The following is a 14,640-nucleotide window of genomic DNA, read 5'->3' as shown; positions in this document are numbered from 1 at the left end:
TTTTTCTTTAAAATTCTTTACTATCGCCAAAGATGCCTCTACATTATTCTTCCTTCTTTACATATACTCATCTTCCTAAGATTTCTGCTGTTTCATGTTTTTTAGTGAAGAAAAATCAACTATATCAAGGAAAGGCCATCATAGAAAGAGAACAAGGTTAACTCTGGACTAGAAAATAAACCAATAGGAAAAGGCCTCCTAAGTGTATCAAAGGAAAAGGAAAGGAACAGCATAGAGTATCTGGGACTTATGGAGAAAGCCCACCAACTAAGGACAGATAATATGGCAGCTGAATGGTGCAGTGGATAGAGCACTGGGCCCAGAGTTAGGAAGATTCGAGTTCAAACCTAAACAATAGACACCCTTACTATGTGGGTGACCTTGTCACTTAACCTCTATTTGCTGCATTTTCTTCAACTGTGAAACTGGGATAATAACAGCACCTACCTCCTGAGATTGTTGTGAGGATCAACTGACATAATATTTATGCACATTATAGGAGCTATATGAATGCTAGCTATTATTATTGTAACATAGTTCTTGATATCTAATACTGGGATTTCTCTTTCCACTGTTGAAAGAGTGCAAGATATAGAATTTTCAAGAAAATATAAGTATTAAAAAAAAGGTGGTGGACATTTTAATGTCATTTGAAATGCGAAGTTATGTTAAGTGACAACCCCCCCTTAGCATTTTAATAGTTCATAAACAAGGTAAGGACTATTGACAAGATGAAGCAAGAAAAAAGGGGAATGAGGCAGGTAGGAAAGAGGACTCTAAATAGGTACAATAACAGGCTAGAGGGAATCCACTGAAAAATGAACCGAAGATTTTCCTAAATCAGCTAATTATGAAAGACAAAGTTTCAGATTCTTTTTAAAAAATGGACTTTCTGCTGATCATTTGGCAGCATAACAAAGTCTACAAACTGACTCAAAAAAACAAAAAAACTCTGGAGGGAACAAAAGCTATATTATGCTTATATATTATATACTTTTTAGCACTGATAATGAATTTGCTAACTGCCTCTTAAGAATCTAGCACACTAGGTAAGTGACAGTCACAAAGAGTATAGACTGTGAATCCAACGTACTTCAAATCAACATGAAGAAAGGTAGCCCCAACATCAGAAACACACTAGTTGACGGACTATTTCTAATAAATATATCTTTTATAAGTTTTTTCTGACAGTCAAAAGAGAAATATTAAATTCAGATCTATAAATAGACAGCACAGTTGTGGTACTGCTGTACATCTCATGTTACATATATAGTAAGCAAAAGCTTGATGACTACTTATCAGGGAAGATCCAAGAGGGGATAATCAAAAGTAGGAAGTTCAACTTAGAAGACTTCTACAGCATTTTCCATGGTTAGCAAGTCTATGATTACAGGAATCATTTTCTAGCTAGGAAATAGGAGGACAAAGATTAAATCCTTCATTTGCGACTGCTAAGTGTCTACTATCTACTGTCTCAGATCCTACTAAAAATATTGTTCTTTCCTATAAACTCTGACCAAAGACAGTTTAAGCACAAATCTAAAATCATCAATGGAAGTGGATGATATGGTATCCCTTACCACCAAATTCATGAATTTAAGATTGAAGTGCTACCCCACCACAGTCTAGTTACTGCCTCACTTTATCTTGCACAACATAAAGACAACAAAGTTCAGAATAACACAAACTCCACACCTCAATCTCTTAGCAGACTTGTTTCTTTCTCCAATAAAAGAGTTTTTAAAAACTCATTGCCAGCCTGGGAATAACATTTATGGTGATGTTTTAACCTGTGACTGCTGAACTATACTAATCAAATTCCTTAGTTCACCATCTCCCAAAGAGCACTACATTTCCTTAGACAGTATAAAACTTTACACAAAAAATTTGACTCAAGTAAAAATTTAAATGAGTCTGTCACCAGACCTTTAAGACAAAATAATGCCCCTGATTAATGAGTTTAAAAGTTCCAGAAGTACATATAATGATCCAGTACACTAAATTTAAGAATGTCATGATTCAGTCTTTTAATTTCTATGTTAAAACAACTATACACTGATCATTTAGGTACCATAATCTTGTTCCAAAAAGCATCCCCTAGAAAAGAATGGCTAGGGGCTTTGGGGCTAGCAACATCCCGTCAGCACACATTCCAATTAGGATGTTGTTGGTGCTGTTTGCTCTTCATTCCTGAAGAGGACCGTGTCATCAGGAAGGTGATGCCATGACTTGCATGTTAATTGGATCTAAGAGGAGGGCTGTGCAAAATCACCAGCTTCACATTCTCCCAAGCCATCTGGGTCCAGTGGTAAGATAAAGATCAGGACAACTGGAGATGGCCCTTTGACTATGTTATTACACAAAAAAGCAACTTCTCATTGTCAGGCATGCCACAAAATTATCTGAGATCAATAAACAATTATATGAAGGTAAAAGGCACTATGCCAGTTGGTCAATGTACTCCTTAGGGAAGAAAGACTGGGAAATGATGAACAGGATCCAATTCTATAGGGTGAGTTTTAAAACAAATTAAATGATACAGTTTTATTAATCACTGTTCATGACTCATAACTTTTTCTTTCATAACCTTTCATGGCTTACCTGAGCATTTTAAATTATTCAAAATCATTTAGTAATAGGAGATTGGTGCCCTGGAGTGTGGTATAGTCAGTGTAACTTAAGAGAGTTAACCCTGCTTTTTATATGTACCAAAATTGGAAGTGTTTGTATTGGTTCCTAAAGTCAGGGTTGGTTTGTTACCAAAGAGCCCGCTACTGGTTGTACCAAACGAGGGAGCACTGGTTGTAGTAGTTCCAAATGCAGCAGGCTTGTTACTGCCAAACAGGGTCTAAAAAGGAAGAGAATATAATGCATATTAAAATATTATGAGGGATTTCCTTTAATACAAGAGGTAATGAGTAAGGTGAGTCAAACAGAATGACAGTTCCAACTATCAACAGTATGCTCTTCTGGAGCATAATATCAAAGTCTAGGAAACTGCAAAAATATTAGCATAAGGAGTGAGGAGAAGGAAGAAATCTATTACACAGGTAATTAAACATTTGGCTACTGTAATGAGTTTTATAAAATTAATAGTCCACTAAAACAAAGTTACAGTAACTAAAGACAGACACTGTAAAAATTCTGGAAAAACATCTTGTAGTTTTCTCAGTTCCTCAACCTCACTTATCTGGCTCCAGGACAACAGGACTGACACTCTCCCACCCCAACTCCCTTTTCATTTTAAGTGATACAGTAACAAACTCAAATTTACGTAGTGCTTTATAGTGTACAAAGTATCCTATCTTCACAATAGCTCTCTGAGGTGTGGAATCCAAAGAATAAAATGCTTAATTGAGAGATAAGGAAACTGGCTCAAGGTTAAGAGCTATGCTCATGGTCAGTTAGTAAGAAAGAAGAAATTGGAAAAGCAGGTCTACTTTAGCACTCTTTCCACAACCCCACATCACATAACCAGTTGCAGTAGAAGAGGTATTCATGCCATGTCACATTATAGCTTGCATGTCAACTCCAACTAGCAAAATACGATTTACTCTCACTACTGAGATGAGGCTTTGGAAACCTATGTAATTGTCAGCTATTATCATAACCACATGTTTATTTTGATAACATTTTTGTTTTAGCATTTAAACCATTTCAATCGAGTTATGTTATGAGGACATGATGTCAATAGTTTGGCTGCCAGCATGAAAGCCATCAGACACTAGGTAACCACCAAAAAGACTCCTCTACAAACACTATGATGAGTGCTGCTCAAGGTCAGAGGACAGAACTAAGCAAAGGAACATGGTCTGATTTGAAACTAACAAAACGTCTTATCACTTCTATTCACATTCAACAGTAATATTGCACAATTAATTATATATTCTGAATAGAAGAATAATCCAGAAGTACCTTAAAAGCATCAGGAATAAAAATCAAACCAAAATTCCAAGATTTTGGTATTGAAAATAAAACTGCTAAAGGTATCTTGATGCTGTGTCTAAGAGCTACTGAGCTATATTAAACAAGTTCTGTGCATACTAAGAACAAAGTCACATATATAAAATTATTAAACTCTTATTATCAAACCACATAATGTACTCTCTAGAAACAGATAAAAACAAAGTTACCTTTTCTCATAAATATTTGTCACAATATAAATTTTTAAAGAACAGGTTACATTCATGTACCCTCAAATCATAAGTCAACACTGAAAACATACCGAACCAACAGCACCAAATCCTGTGTTGGTTGGCCCAAAGAGGCCTGTTCCTGTTCCAAATCCAGTAGCAGCACTCGTATTTGTAGCTGTCCCAAAAAGACTTCCAGATGAGGCTTGGGTTCCCCCGAATAAACCCTGCAAACAGTAATCTAGGTTGAAAGCAAGCATGTCAATTCCAACCTGTCTCATAAATTGTCCCACAGTACCTATATAGTTAATTAAAAGTAATAAGCACCTTCAAGCATGTTACTCAATAGATTTTACAGCTAATTCTCTTGCTATCAAACAGTGTTTTTAGGACCCAAGGAGCAGATATTCTGAAAGATGGTAATTTGAGCCAGTTGCTTCTTTTACCAAGAAAAAGGCTAAAAGATCTAATTACCACGGGCTTAAAAAACCAAACTTTTAAAGGTAATTATGCAACTAGTTATATAATTTCCCATGAAAATGAGGTCACTGAAAAGGCAAATTTAACTTTGTTAATCTCTAAAACATGGCACTGAAAAAAAAGTACTTTGAAATTAAACAGGTCTTAACTGCACATAATTTGGGGAAAATAAATAAACAGGATAATGAATTAAAGCGGTGAGAATGGGAAGTAATCTTTTTAGTGCAACCTTGAATTGACCCTTACTAGAAAGGGTTAATGGCTGTTGTTCAGTCATTTCAGTTGTGTCCAACTCTCCATGAACTCTTCTGGGATTTTCTTGGCAAAAATCCTGGAGTGGTTTGCCATTTCCTTCTCCAACTCATTTTACAGATGAGGAAACTGAAGCAAACAGGGTTAAGTGACTTGTCCAGGGTCACAAAGCTATTAATTGTCTGAGATCAGACTTGAACTCAGGTCTTCCTGACTCCAAATCTGGTGCTCCATTATCCAATGAGTCACCTAGCTGCCCCCTAAGGAAAGCGTTAATGACCTTTTGTAAGGAATACAATGACCCACAATCATAGCCAGCATAGAGGCAATTCAAATTTTAGGTTCACAAAAGTATGTTCTTATAAATTACTTTAAAAAGCCTACAGACATTGGAAAAGTATCCATTCACGTGCAAGGCATTCTACTGGGGGGGACACACACTCAAAGATAAATAAATGAGACATGGTCTCTACCTTCCAAGTATTTGTACAATTTAGTAGAGAAGGGAAGGCACAGATGTGAATGATTACAACAGAATAGAATACAAGAGGGCTACAAAGAGAATTGACTTCAGATAAGAGAGAGATTACTTCCACAGGAGGAAGTCTTGAAGGGCCAGGTAAGGCCAAGCATTACCAGAAGGAGGAAATTTGTTCAAGATCCACAAGCAGAGCATAGCAGCATCCAGGCAGTCAACTGGCCTGGGATGCCTGGTTCTTGAGAACTGGAGCAGCACTTTGCCCCTCCCTATTTATTAGTCAATCCTCCTGTGCTATGTATTTGTTTCTTTACCATCGTGTTGGTGTTTGGCTGTCCAAGAGTGTTGGTATTCCCAAAGGAAAAGCCAGCATTCTGGGTGGTTGCAGCTGGGCCAAATGGCTTACTGAAGAGGCTGGTGGTTGGCTGAGTTGGCTGACCAAAGAGACTACCTGTATTTGTCCCAAATCCAGTTGTACCTTGCAAGCAAAAAAAAAAAAAATGCAAAAGAAAATAAATTCAGGGAAAATAGCAGCAGCCTACATGTAGCTGAAATCTTGTACAATATATTCCACAATTTTGTTTCTCTAAGTAGACATCGGTTATACACAGCAAGAAGTAAATTCCTACAAGCATTTAAAGAATAAGAGCTTGCTAATATAGTCCCCTCACAGCTAAACCCTTTTCACATACCTCATATCTCATGACTTCACTTCAGACAACTCTGACAGGTGGGCAGTATGATTATCTCCATTTTACAAGCAAAGAAACTCAGGTATACAGGGATTAAGGCCCTTATCCAAAACTGTATTGGTGCCAGTACTTAAGCCCAAGTATCCTGAATTCCAGTCTACTGGTTGTGTTCTACCTCACAGAGTGCCTCATTTAACAATGCCTTCTACAAGGTGTTACATGGTTTTCTTAAGGTGAACTGATGAATGCACAGAAGCAGTAAGGTGGCACAATGAAGAGAGAGTTTGCCTGGAGTCAGGAAGACCTGGGTTCAAATCTAGCCTTATATACCTCCTAGTTGTGTGAACCTAGTCAAGTAATTTAACTGCTGTCTGCTTCAGTTTCTTCAATTGTAAAACAGAGATAATAATAGCACCTACCTCCCAGGATTATTGAGGATCAAATGAGAATATCTGTAAAGTACTTAGGACAGTGCCTGGCACATAGTAGGAACTTAATAAATGTTGTTCCTTTCTTCCTTCCCCTTAAAAGATTTAGAACTGAGGCCCTCTTGTCCAATACTCTCATTTTTGAGATAAAGAAACTAAGGCTCAAAAGGTTAAAATGACTTGCCAAAAGTAAAAATTCAGTAAGTGGCAAAACTAGGAATCAAAACCTGATCCTGACTTTAAATCCACTGCTAGATTTTTTCCACTACTGGAATCCAATGCTTGAAAACAAAGGGAGCCTAATCCGTAATGGATACATAGTAAAAAGAAATAAACTTTTTTCAAAAGAAGAAACACAAATTGCTAATAATCACTTGAGAAATGCTCAACCTTACTAATAATCAGAGACACAAATTAAAATAACTCTGAAGTACCACTTCAAATTCTTGATACTCTTTTGGCCTATCAAATTGACAAAGATAATTAAAAGCAAGGAAACAATGTTGGTGTATTATAAAAGAAGAGATAAACCCTCTATAAGCAAAACCATCAAATCTTTTTGAGATTAATCTCACAATACATAATACAAGTTTCAGAAACAATCATACCCTCTGACCTAATAATTTTATTTATTTTTATACCTTTTCAAGATTTTCATAGCAACATACGTAACCGTAAAAACAAAAAACATCAAAAAAAAAAAATCTCACCTGAAAACCATGTTAAGTGTCTAACAGCAAGAGAATGGTTAAATAAATTATGGCACATTAATGAAAAGAAGAACTATAATGCATTAAGATGGTCAAGCATGAGGAAAAAAATATGGAAAGCCCTTTATAACAAACTATTGCAAAGTGAAAAAAGTAGAACCAGAACATGCTAACCTTAACCATAAAGAGAAACGAATGAGAACAAATGGACAAAGAAACCTGATGAGGAAGAAGTGAGAATGACTGGCACACTCTCCTAGTTTATATGATGAAATTAATTTAAACTTAAGTAGTTACTAAGCAAATTTAGTCCACTGTATCGATGCTCAATGTTGAACTTTTAATAAAACAATTACAAAAAGGAAACCAAGCAGTTCATTTAACACACACAACATAGAGTCAATTCCCAATATAAAAGAAAACTAATATAATCCATTTAAAATTGTCTGTGCTTACTTGTCCCAAAGCCAGTTTTATTCTGTCCATACGTAAAACCTGCATTAGTGGTAGAGTTTCCAAAGAGGCCTGTGGTGCTGGAGGTTGCTGTAGAAGAGCCAAAAAGCCCTGTGGTGGCACCTGCTCCCACCTGATTCTGAGGACCTTTTCTGTTAGCTTGATAATCTTCCAAACGAAGTTCCTAGGAAAAAGAACACCATTAATATTCCCAGTAATTTCACAGGTAAATAAGTATCTGATAGCTCAAACTCCTATGTCAATGCCCATACAGAAAGGCACAGGGATGATTAATTTCCCCATTGCTAAAAACAAATCATACAGCAGCAGCAAACATTTACACAGCACTTACTATGTGCCAGGCACTGTATTAAGTGCTTTAGAATCATCTTATTTGATTTTCACAATAACCCTAGTAGGTGATGCTATTATTATTATTACTTTACAGATGAGGAAATTGAGACAGAGGTGAAATGGCTTGCCCATGGTCACACAGCTAGTTAAGTACATCTGAGGCTGGATTTGAACCCAGGTCTTCCTGACTCCATGCCTGGTATTCTACCCACTACATAACCTAGCTGTTAGGCATTAACACTATGTTCATTCTAAAATAAAACTGGAGAACAAAGGGACCTCTTAAAAGAATTCAACAACAACAAAAAATGTATGAAAAACATTATGCTTTGTGTTGAGGGAAATGCAAAGTTTAGATGGGACATTAAGTTTTGACTTCATAGAACTTACTTCTAGTGGGGGAATAATTAAAGTATAGATAACATGCGGCCTTTTTCAGTACAGATAAATACGTTAGAGGGGTTAACAAAACGAAGTTAGAAGTGAGGTCTGAAAAGGAATGTTGATAACATCAGTGAAATAGGAGTTTTAGAGAACATTTCCAGAACAGAATGGCAGTAGAATTGGGTCTTCAAGAATAGCTAGGAATTCAACAGGCAAGGAAGGAAGGGAGGATATTCCAGACATAATAATAGTATGAAAAGCAAATCTGAATGACAGAGAGTTATACAAACTGGTCAAAGCATAGAATGTACAATGGAAAATATGAGATAAAACTAGAAAGGTAAAATGGCACCAAGTTACATAAGTCTTGAATGTAAACTAGAAGCTAATAAACTTCATTTAGACATCAGCAGAAAACCATATAATATATCTGAGCAGAGGAATGGTATAACTAAATCCATGAAGATTATTCTGTCAAAACCTGCAGGATGGATGGGTCAAGGCTAAGAATGGAGTTGAGAAGACCTTTGAGGAGGTTACTGCAAAAGTTCAGTAATTCTTATCAATTTGTTAAACGCATTAGTTCCTCTATAACCTCAAAATAAATTCCCCCTTGGTTAATGAAACAGGCAATTCTTGAAGGAAGAAACTCAAGCTATGAACAGGAACATGAAAAAATGCTTTCAGCCATGAATTAAGAAAAATATGAGATAAAGCAACTCAGAGGGTCTTTCTCATATTTATCAAATTGGCAAAGTTAACAAAAAAATTTAAACATTTTAAAGGCTTTAGGAAAATAGGTACATTGATACAGTGTTGGAGGAGCTGTAAAGTGATATAGCCATTCCGGAAAGCAATCTGTAATTACGACCCCCAAATCAACTGGGTTATGTACACTATGACCAAGTGATAACATTACTTTGCCTGTATCCCTAAGTATTCAAAAGAAAAGGACAAAGACCCTTATGTCAAAAGTTATAACAGCTCTTTTCATAGTGGCAAGGAGATGGAAACTAAAGTGTTATCTTACAGAATATAAATGTAATGAAATACTGCAGTGCCAGAAATGATGAAAGGAATGATTTCAGAGAATCCTAAGAAGACTTACATAAAGTGAGCAGGATCAAAAGAACAATTTCTACTATAACAGTAATATTTTAAAAGCAAACAGCTTTGAAAAGCTTAAGAACTCTGATCAATGCAATAACCAACCATAATTTCAGAGGACTGCACCCAGATGAAGCATGCTATTCACCTCCAGAGAGACAATGGACTCAAGATGCAGAATAAGACATCATCATGACAGCTTTGAAAGCTATCCAATGAATTTACTTTACATATATGAAAGCAAGCTCTACAAGAGATACGTAATTTCATGTATAATCCTCTCCTGTCCATGGAAATGGTCCTTTTATTTAGTGTTTGTTAATTTCAGAACATAAAAAAATTGAAGTTTTCTTTAAAAAAGGGCTACTTGTTTTGCAAAAAATCTAGCTCATTTTAAATTTAAGTTCATTAACAACTTAACTCTAAAAATAAGAGATTATTCAAAGGTGATAATAGATCATTTATAAAATGCTTTATTGATGTAAATTATCTCATCTGATCCCCAAAACAATCTTGTAAGTCAGACCTGCACAACTTGGCAGCAGAGGTAGGAGCCAAGACAGGCTACACGTGTTCAGGCCGAAGTTGGGTTTTTAGCGGCTCACCTTCCCCGTAAAGGCAACTAGAGACAGACTAGTTAGTTGCTGATAGTTAGTTGCTATGGGTCAGGTGATAAACAGGAGAGAGTGTACAGTGGTAGACCTCGGGCCATATGTTGTGCAGACCTGTGCAAGCATTATTTATTATTACTCCCCTTTTACAGATGATAAAATAATGCTCACAGAGGCACCTCAAGTTCAGGTGACTAACAAAGTGCCAAGTGAGTACCAAAACCTACATCTTCTGATTTCAGGTTCAGTGCTCCTTCCACTATATCACAAAAGCTTGTTTTGGAATAAAGACATAGGGCCAAGCCTATCAATAATACACTGTAGTGTACTGACCTCCAGTGATTTGCTTTCATATTCTTTCATAGCAGTAATACATTGGTGCTTGGTACTAATGTTGGTGCTAACTCCAGCTTTGACCATTGTATCTGTGCCAGTTGGAGGCTATAAAGGGAAGAAAAAACATCATGAAATTTTAACATCAAATTTTATTTCTACTTTTGTGCTTTCATAATCTCAACTCCCAATTTCTGTACCAATTTTGTCCAAAGGTGAGGTTGTAAATAATAGGAGCATTATTTTAGCTAGTGACATGTATCAGTTTTATGCTTACAAAGGGTTGAAGATCATTTGCATGAATCTGACAATAACCCTGTGAGGTAATAACTAATTTTTTCTCCACTTTACAGATTAGGAAATTGAGCACAAATGACGAACGGTAATTTACTTTAGTACTTCTTCAAATATGCAAGCATTTTTCACTTTTGCCCATACCATAGATATCTGAATAATAGCATAGCTCTTGCAGAAACCACATGAGTATATACATATTTAAGTTTAGCTAAGTAATATTCAATTATTATGTGTAGAATAATTGTTCTCATAGCATTATATACACATACAAAAACTGTATTTTAGACCTGGCCAAAAACTTACATTTATACTCTGATTTTTATCTCTCTTCTATCACCAAACTAATTTTTTTTTTACTGCTATGATTCTTTTAAAACATTACTCATCTTAAATACAATTCTTTTAAGGCCTAACATTACTGAAGAAAAATGTATTAGATGAAACCAACATTCCTACTTTCACTGCTCTTCCAATTTCTATGGTTTTCTTAGGAATTAAATGGGATTCTACAATGTCAATTATGTTCTACTTTACTTTCAATTCAGGATCCGAAATCCAGGAATTTCAATTCAGTGCAATGCTAGACTTATTTTCTAGAGTGAAATACCACTTCTTTCAGAGACTACTTTTAGGATAATGTTCTAAACCTATCCTGAGCATCATCTGCGTCTTACAAAACCTCATAGTAGTCTATATACATGCAAGAGCAAATGTGGTCTCCTCTCTTCCGGTGGAATCCTCCACTTTATCTATCTGAAAAAAACACCATTACCTCATTTTGCCATTTCAGTGATTTAGGCATATGTTTTAACTGCTACAGAAACTGATGGACAATTCCATAACCTTCTTAAGGGGGCTTTACACAAAGGTGCCCCAAGTGAAGCTTTCTCCCTTTTGTCTTCCTCTCTTCTTTTATCCTTAAATGTATTAATGAATGGCTAGTCAATTAGACCCCAAATATTTTTTTTTGGAGACAACTGGGGTTAAGTGAATTGCCCAAGGTTATACTGCTAGTAAAGATCAAGTGTCTAAGACCAAATCTGAACTCATATCCTCTTGCTTCCAGGGCTGATGCGCTATCTCCTACACCACCACCTAGCTGCCCCAACCCACTCCTATTATTTATATGCACTACAATCCTCTAAACACAGATTGATCACCACTAATCAACAGGCATCACCACTGGTATCAGAAAATCCAGTATCAGGATTTAGAGGCATTAAGCAGTTAATAAAATGGGAAGACAATACAAAGATAGGACATTGGGGCCTCCCCAACATGCATATTCCTTCCTAAGGTACTAAGTACTGTGCCCTGATTGCAAAGGCATCAATGGTCTGTAGTTGACTGAACAAAATAAATGGACTTCCACTGAATTTCACAATATGTAGGGTTCCAACTGCAATGTTAACCAGTATACAGGGCTAGAGGTGAAAAGGAGCCACTTACACCTCACTAGACTTCATGAATAACAGTTACAAGAGGCAAAAATACACAAGTGTTAACTATCATCAAAATATAAAAATAAAAATGGGGAGAATTAAAAGGAGACAAGTATCCACCTAATCAAAAGAAAAACTATCCAATAACGGAATATACTGACTTCTAAGATAAGTAGTTTCTTGTCATAGGAAACAGTCTTATAAGACAGAGGCAGCTGGATAACATTTGGAACATTCTAGAACAGATTCCTCCAAAAGACAGGAAATCGGACCAGATAATTTTCAGTCCACTTACAATTCAACTTAAAATACATCAATTAGTATAATTAATAAATAATATCTTATAAAGAAGCTTAATGCCTAAGTTAATATAGAGCATGTCCACTGGGTTGAATTTCTATGTCAATGTTTACAGCTGACAGGATGGCAGACCAAGTCATGTACTATAGAGATAGAAAACATTTTTTAATGATAATTTTAAAACATAACCCTAGGATACAAAAGTTCTAGTACTTTCTTCCAAAGAAACAAAGAGGAGGAAAAAACTCACTTACATTAAACTTTATGGTGGTTCCAGTAGGAGCTGTTGTAAAACTACTGGGTCCAAAAAGGGAGGTGGATGTGCCACCAAAGGGGTTGGAAGTTGTATTTGTGGTTCCAAAGAGACCCCCACTGCTAGTGCTTGTTCCAAAATCTATTAAGAAAGAAAAAGGAAATGCTAAATGGAGAGGTATCTGAGTCTCTGAAATAAAACATTTAGAAATTTCTATGGCCCTAGCATAGAGCTCTATTCACATTGGAAATTTAACAAAAATTTATTGAATCAAAATTAACTGAAACTTATAAAGGTAACAACCTATCAAGGCAATACACAACTAAGGCTTTTTAATAGGTAAATTAAGAAAACCACTACAAATTTATCTTTTCAATTAATACCTGCATACCTTCCTTGCCCACTATTCTCCTCTAGTCATATTATCTCTTCCTCTGAATTTTTTAAAATACAAATTTAAACTTTTAAGCCTTAATTATTAGGTTACTGATTTTAAAAAATCTCCCCCCATCCATCTATTACTTGTCTGTTCAATAACCAACACTATCCTACTTACTTCCAAAACCAGTAGGTTTATTTTGTGCAAAGGCATTATTCTGGGATGAGAAGAGACCTCCTCCTGTGCTAGCAGTTCCAAACAAGCTATTTGACGTCCCTGTTGATGTTCCAAATCCAAAGCCAGTGCTTGTAGAGGAGGTAGCTGGTTGGTTAAATGAATTTGACCCAAACAAGCCTCCTGAAAACACAAACCAAAAGAAAATGATTCTAAGGGAAGATTTCTTGGATTAGACAAATTCTAATATCACTTACAAGTATAATCCCCATAAAGATACTTGATCAGTGTCGTTTTCCAATGATAACATTAATCTTATAACCAAACCCCATTACAAAGTCATGAATTCTCATGTTAGTATCCTGAGGCCAATGATTCCTTTATTAAATTTATATTCTCATGGAACAGCCTAACTGGTGTTTTTGTGGAATCAATTAGATTTTAAGCAGGGTATGCCACATTGACCAATCAACAGAGTTGATTATGCACTGCCCTACCTGGCTTAGTCTGTGTGTTTCCAAAGAGGCTTCCAGTATTGTTGTTGGAACCAAATGCAGATGTCCCAAATGCACCTCCACTTGTGGTACCAAAACCAGTATCTGCAAAAACAAAACCAAATTAAGACAGTTCAGTTTGTTTAGACCACCAAACTAAATTTCTTAACAACAGAGACAAAATTAACTCATTTTATTCTAAAGGCTGTAAAAAACAAAAGTAAGGCTTCCTAATTGTAAGATGCTAGACTGGGAGTCAGAAGATTTAGATTCTAGTCCCTGATGACATTCATCAATTTGATATTTAGGCATGGACAAATCCTATCCCCTCTTTAGGACCCCATGGTCTCCAGGAATACAGCAGAGAGAAAACAAAACTCAAATGGCCTCTGAGCTAACTATTTTTAGAGAAGTATCTAAGAAGGGTAAAAGCTCTCAGACATTAAAATTTCAAGATACCATTCTTCCAAACTAGTGATAGCTATCTGATGCAGAAACATCCAGCTTCAAAGACTGTTAAACTATGTCAATGTTTAGTGTACTGTGTTTTTCCCAAAATAATCTTCAAAAACACTCTTTTTGTAGCCTAGAATTAACAATAATTAATGTACAATTATTTGCTGAGAGACATCAGCAATGACAGTGTAGCTGTGGTATAAACAGTAGGGAGAACGCTGGACTTGGAGTCTAGAACCCTGGACTTTTAAGTCCTAATTCAACCACTGTGATCCTAGACAAATTATTACTCCTCTTTGGGCAATAGTTTCCTCTTCTTTAAAAGGAGGGGTTTGATGGGAAAACTTATATGAGCTAATGCAGAACAAAGTAAGCCAAAGGAAGAAAACATATCCAATTACTACAATATGCATGGAAAGAATTAAAAAAC

The 14,640-nt window shown here is 35.9% G+C and overlaps 1 protein-coding gene across 5 annotated transcripts in view; it reads right to left on the bottom strand.

The window, feature by feature from the left end:
* The window catches only part of NUP98 (nucleoporin 98 and 96 precursor), a 95,966-nt gene that overhangs the window by 55,311 nt on the left and 26,015 nt on the right, over positions 1–14,640 (bottom strand). For 3 of the 5 annotated variants that reach the window (XM_072610260.1, XM_072610261.1, XM_072610262.1), the window contains 8 exons: positions 13,758–13,859; positions 13,264–13,443; positions 12,709–12,848; positions 10,416–10,523; positions 7,630–7,810; positions 5,658–5,821; positions 4,226–4,360; positions 2,710–2,848 (listed from right to left, as the gene is read on the bottom strand). In XM_072610260.1, the coding sequence (XP_072466361.1) occupies positions 2,710–2,848; positions 4,226–4,360; positions 5,658–5,821; positions 7,630–7,810; positions 10,416–10,523; positions 12,709–12,848; positions 13,264–13,443; positions 13,758–13,859 (1,149 nt within the window). The remainder of the gene's footprint in view (positions 1–2,709; positions 2,849–4,225; positions 4,361–5,657; positions 5,822–7,629; positions 7,811–10,415; positions 10,524–12,708; positions 12,849–13,263; positions 13,444–13,757; positions 13,860–14,640) is intronic. The other 2 variants (XM_072610263.1, XM_072610264.1) reach the window with 1 other exon arrangement.

This window comes from Notamacropus eugenii, chromosome 5, assembly GCF_028372415.1.
Source record: "Notamacropus eugenii isolate mMacEug1 chromosome 5, mMacEug1.pri_v2, whole genome shotgun sequence".
NCBI lineage: Eukaryota > Metazoa > Chordata > Mammalia > Diprotodontia > Macropodidae > Notamacropus > Notamacropus eugenii.
Note: the sequence above shows the minus strand (reverse complement) of the source record. Positions and strands in the feature narration are given on the sequence as shown.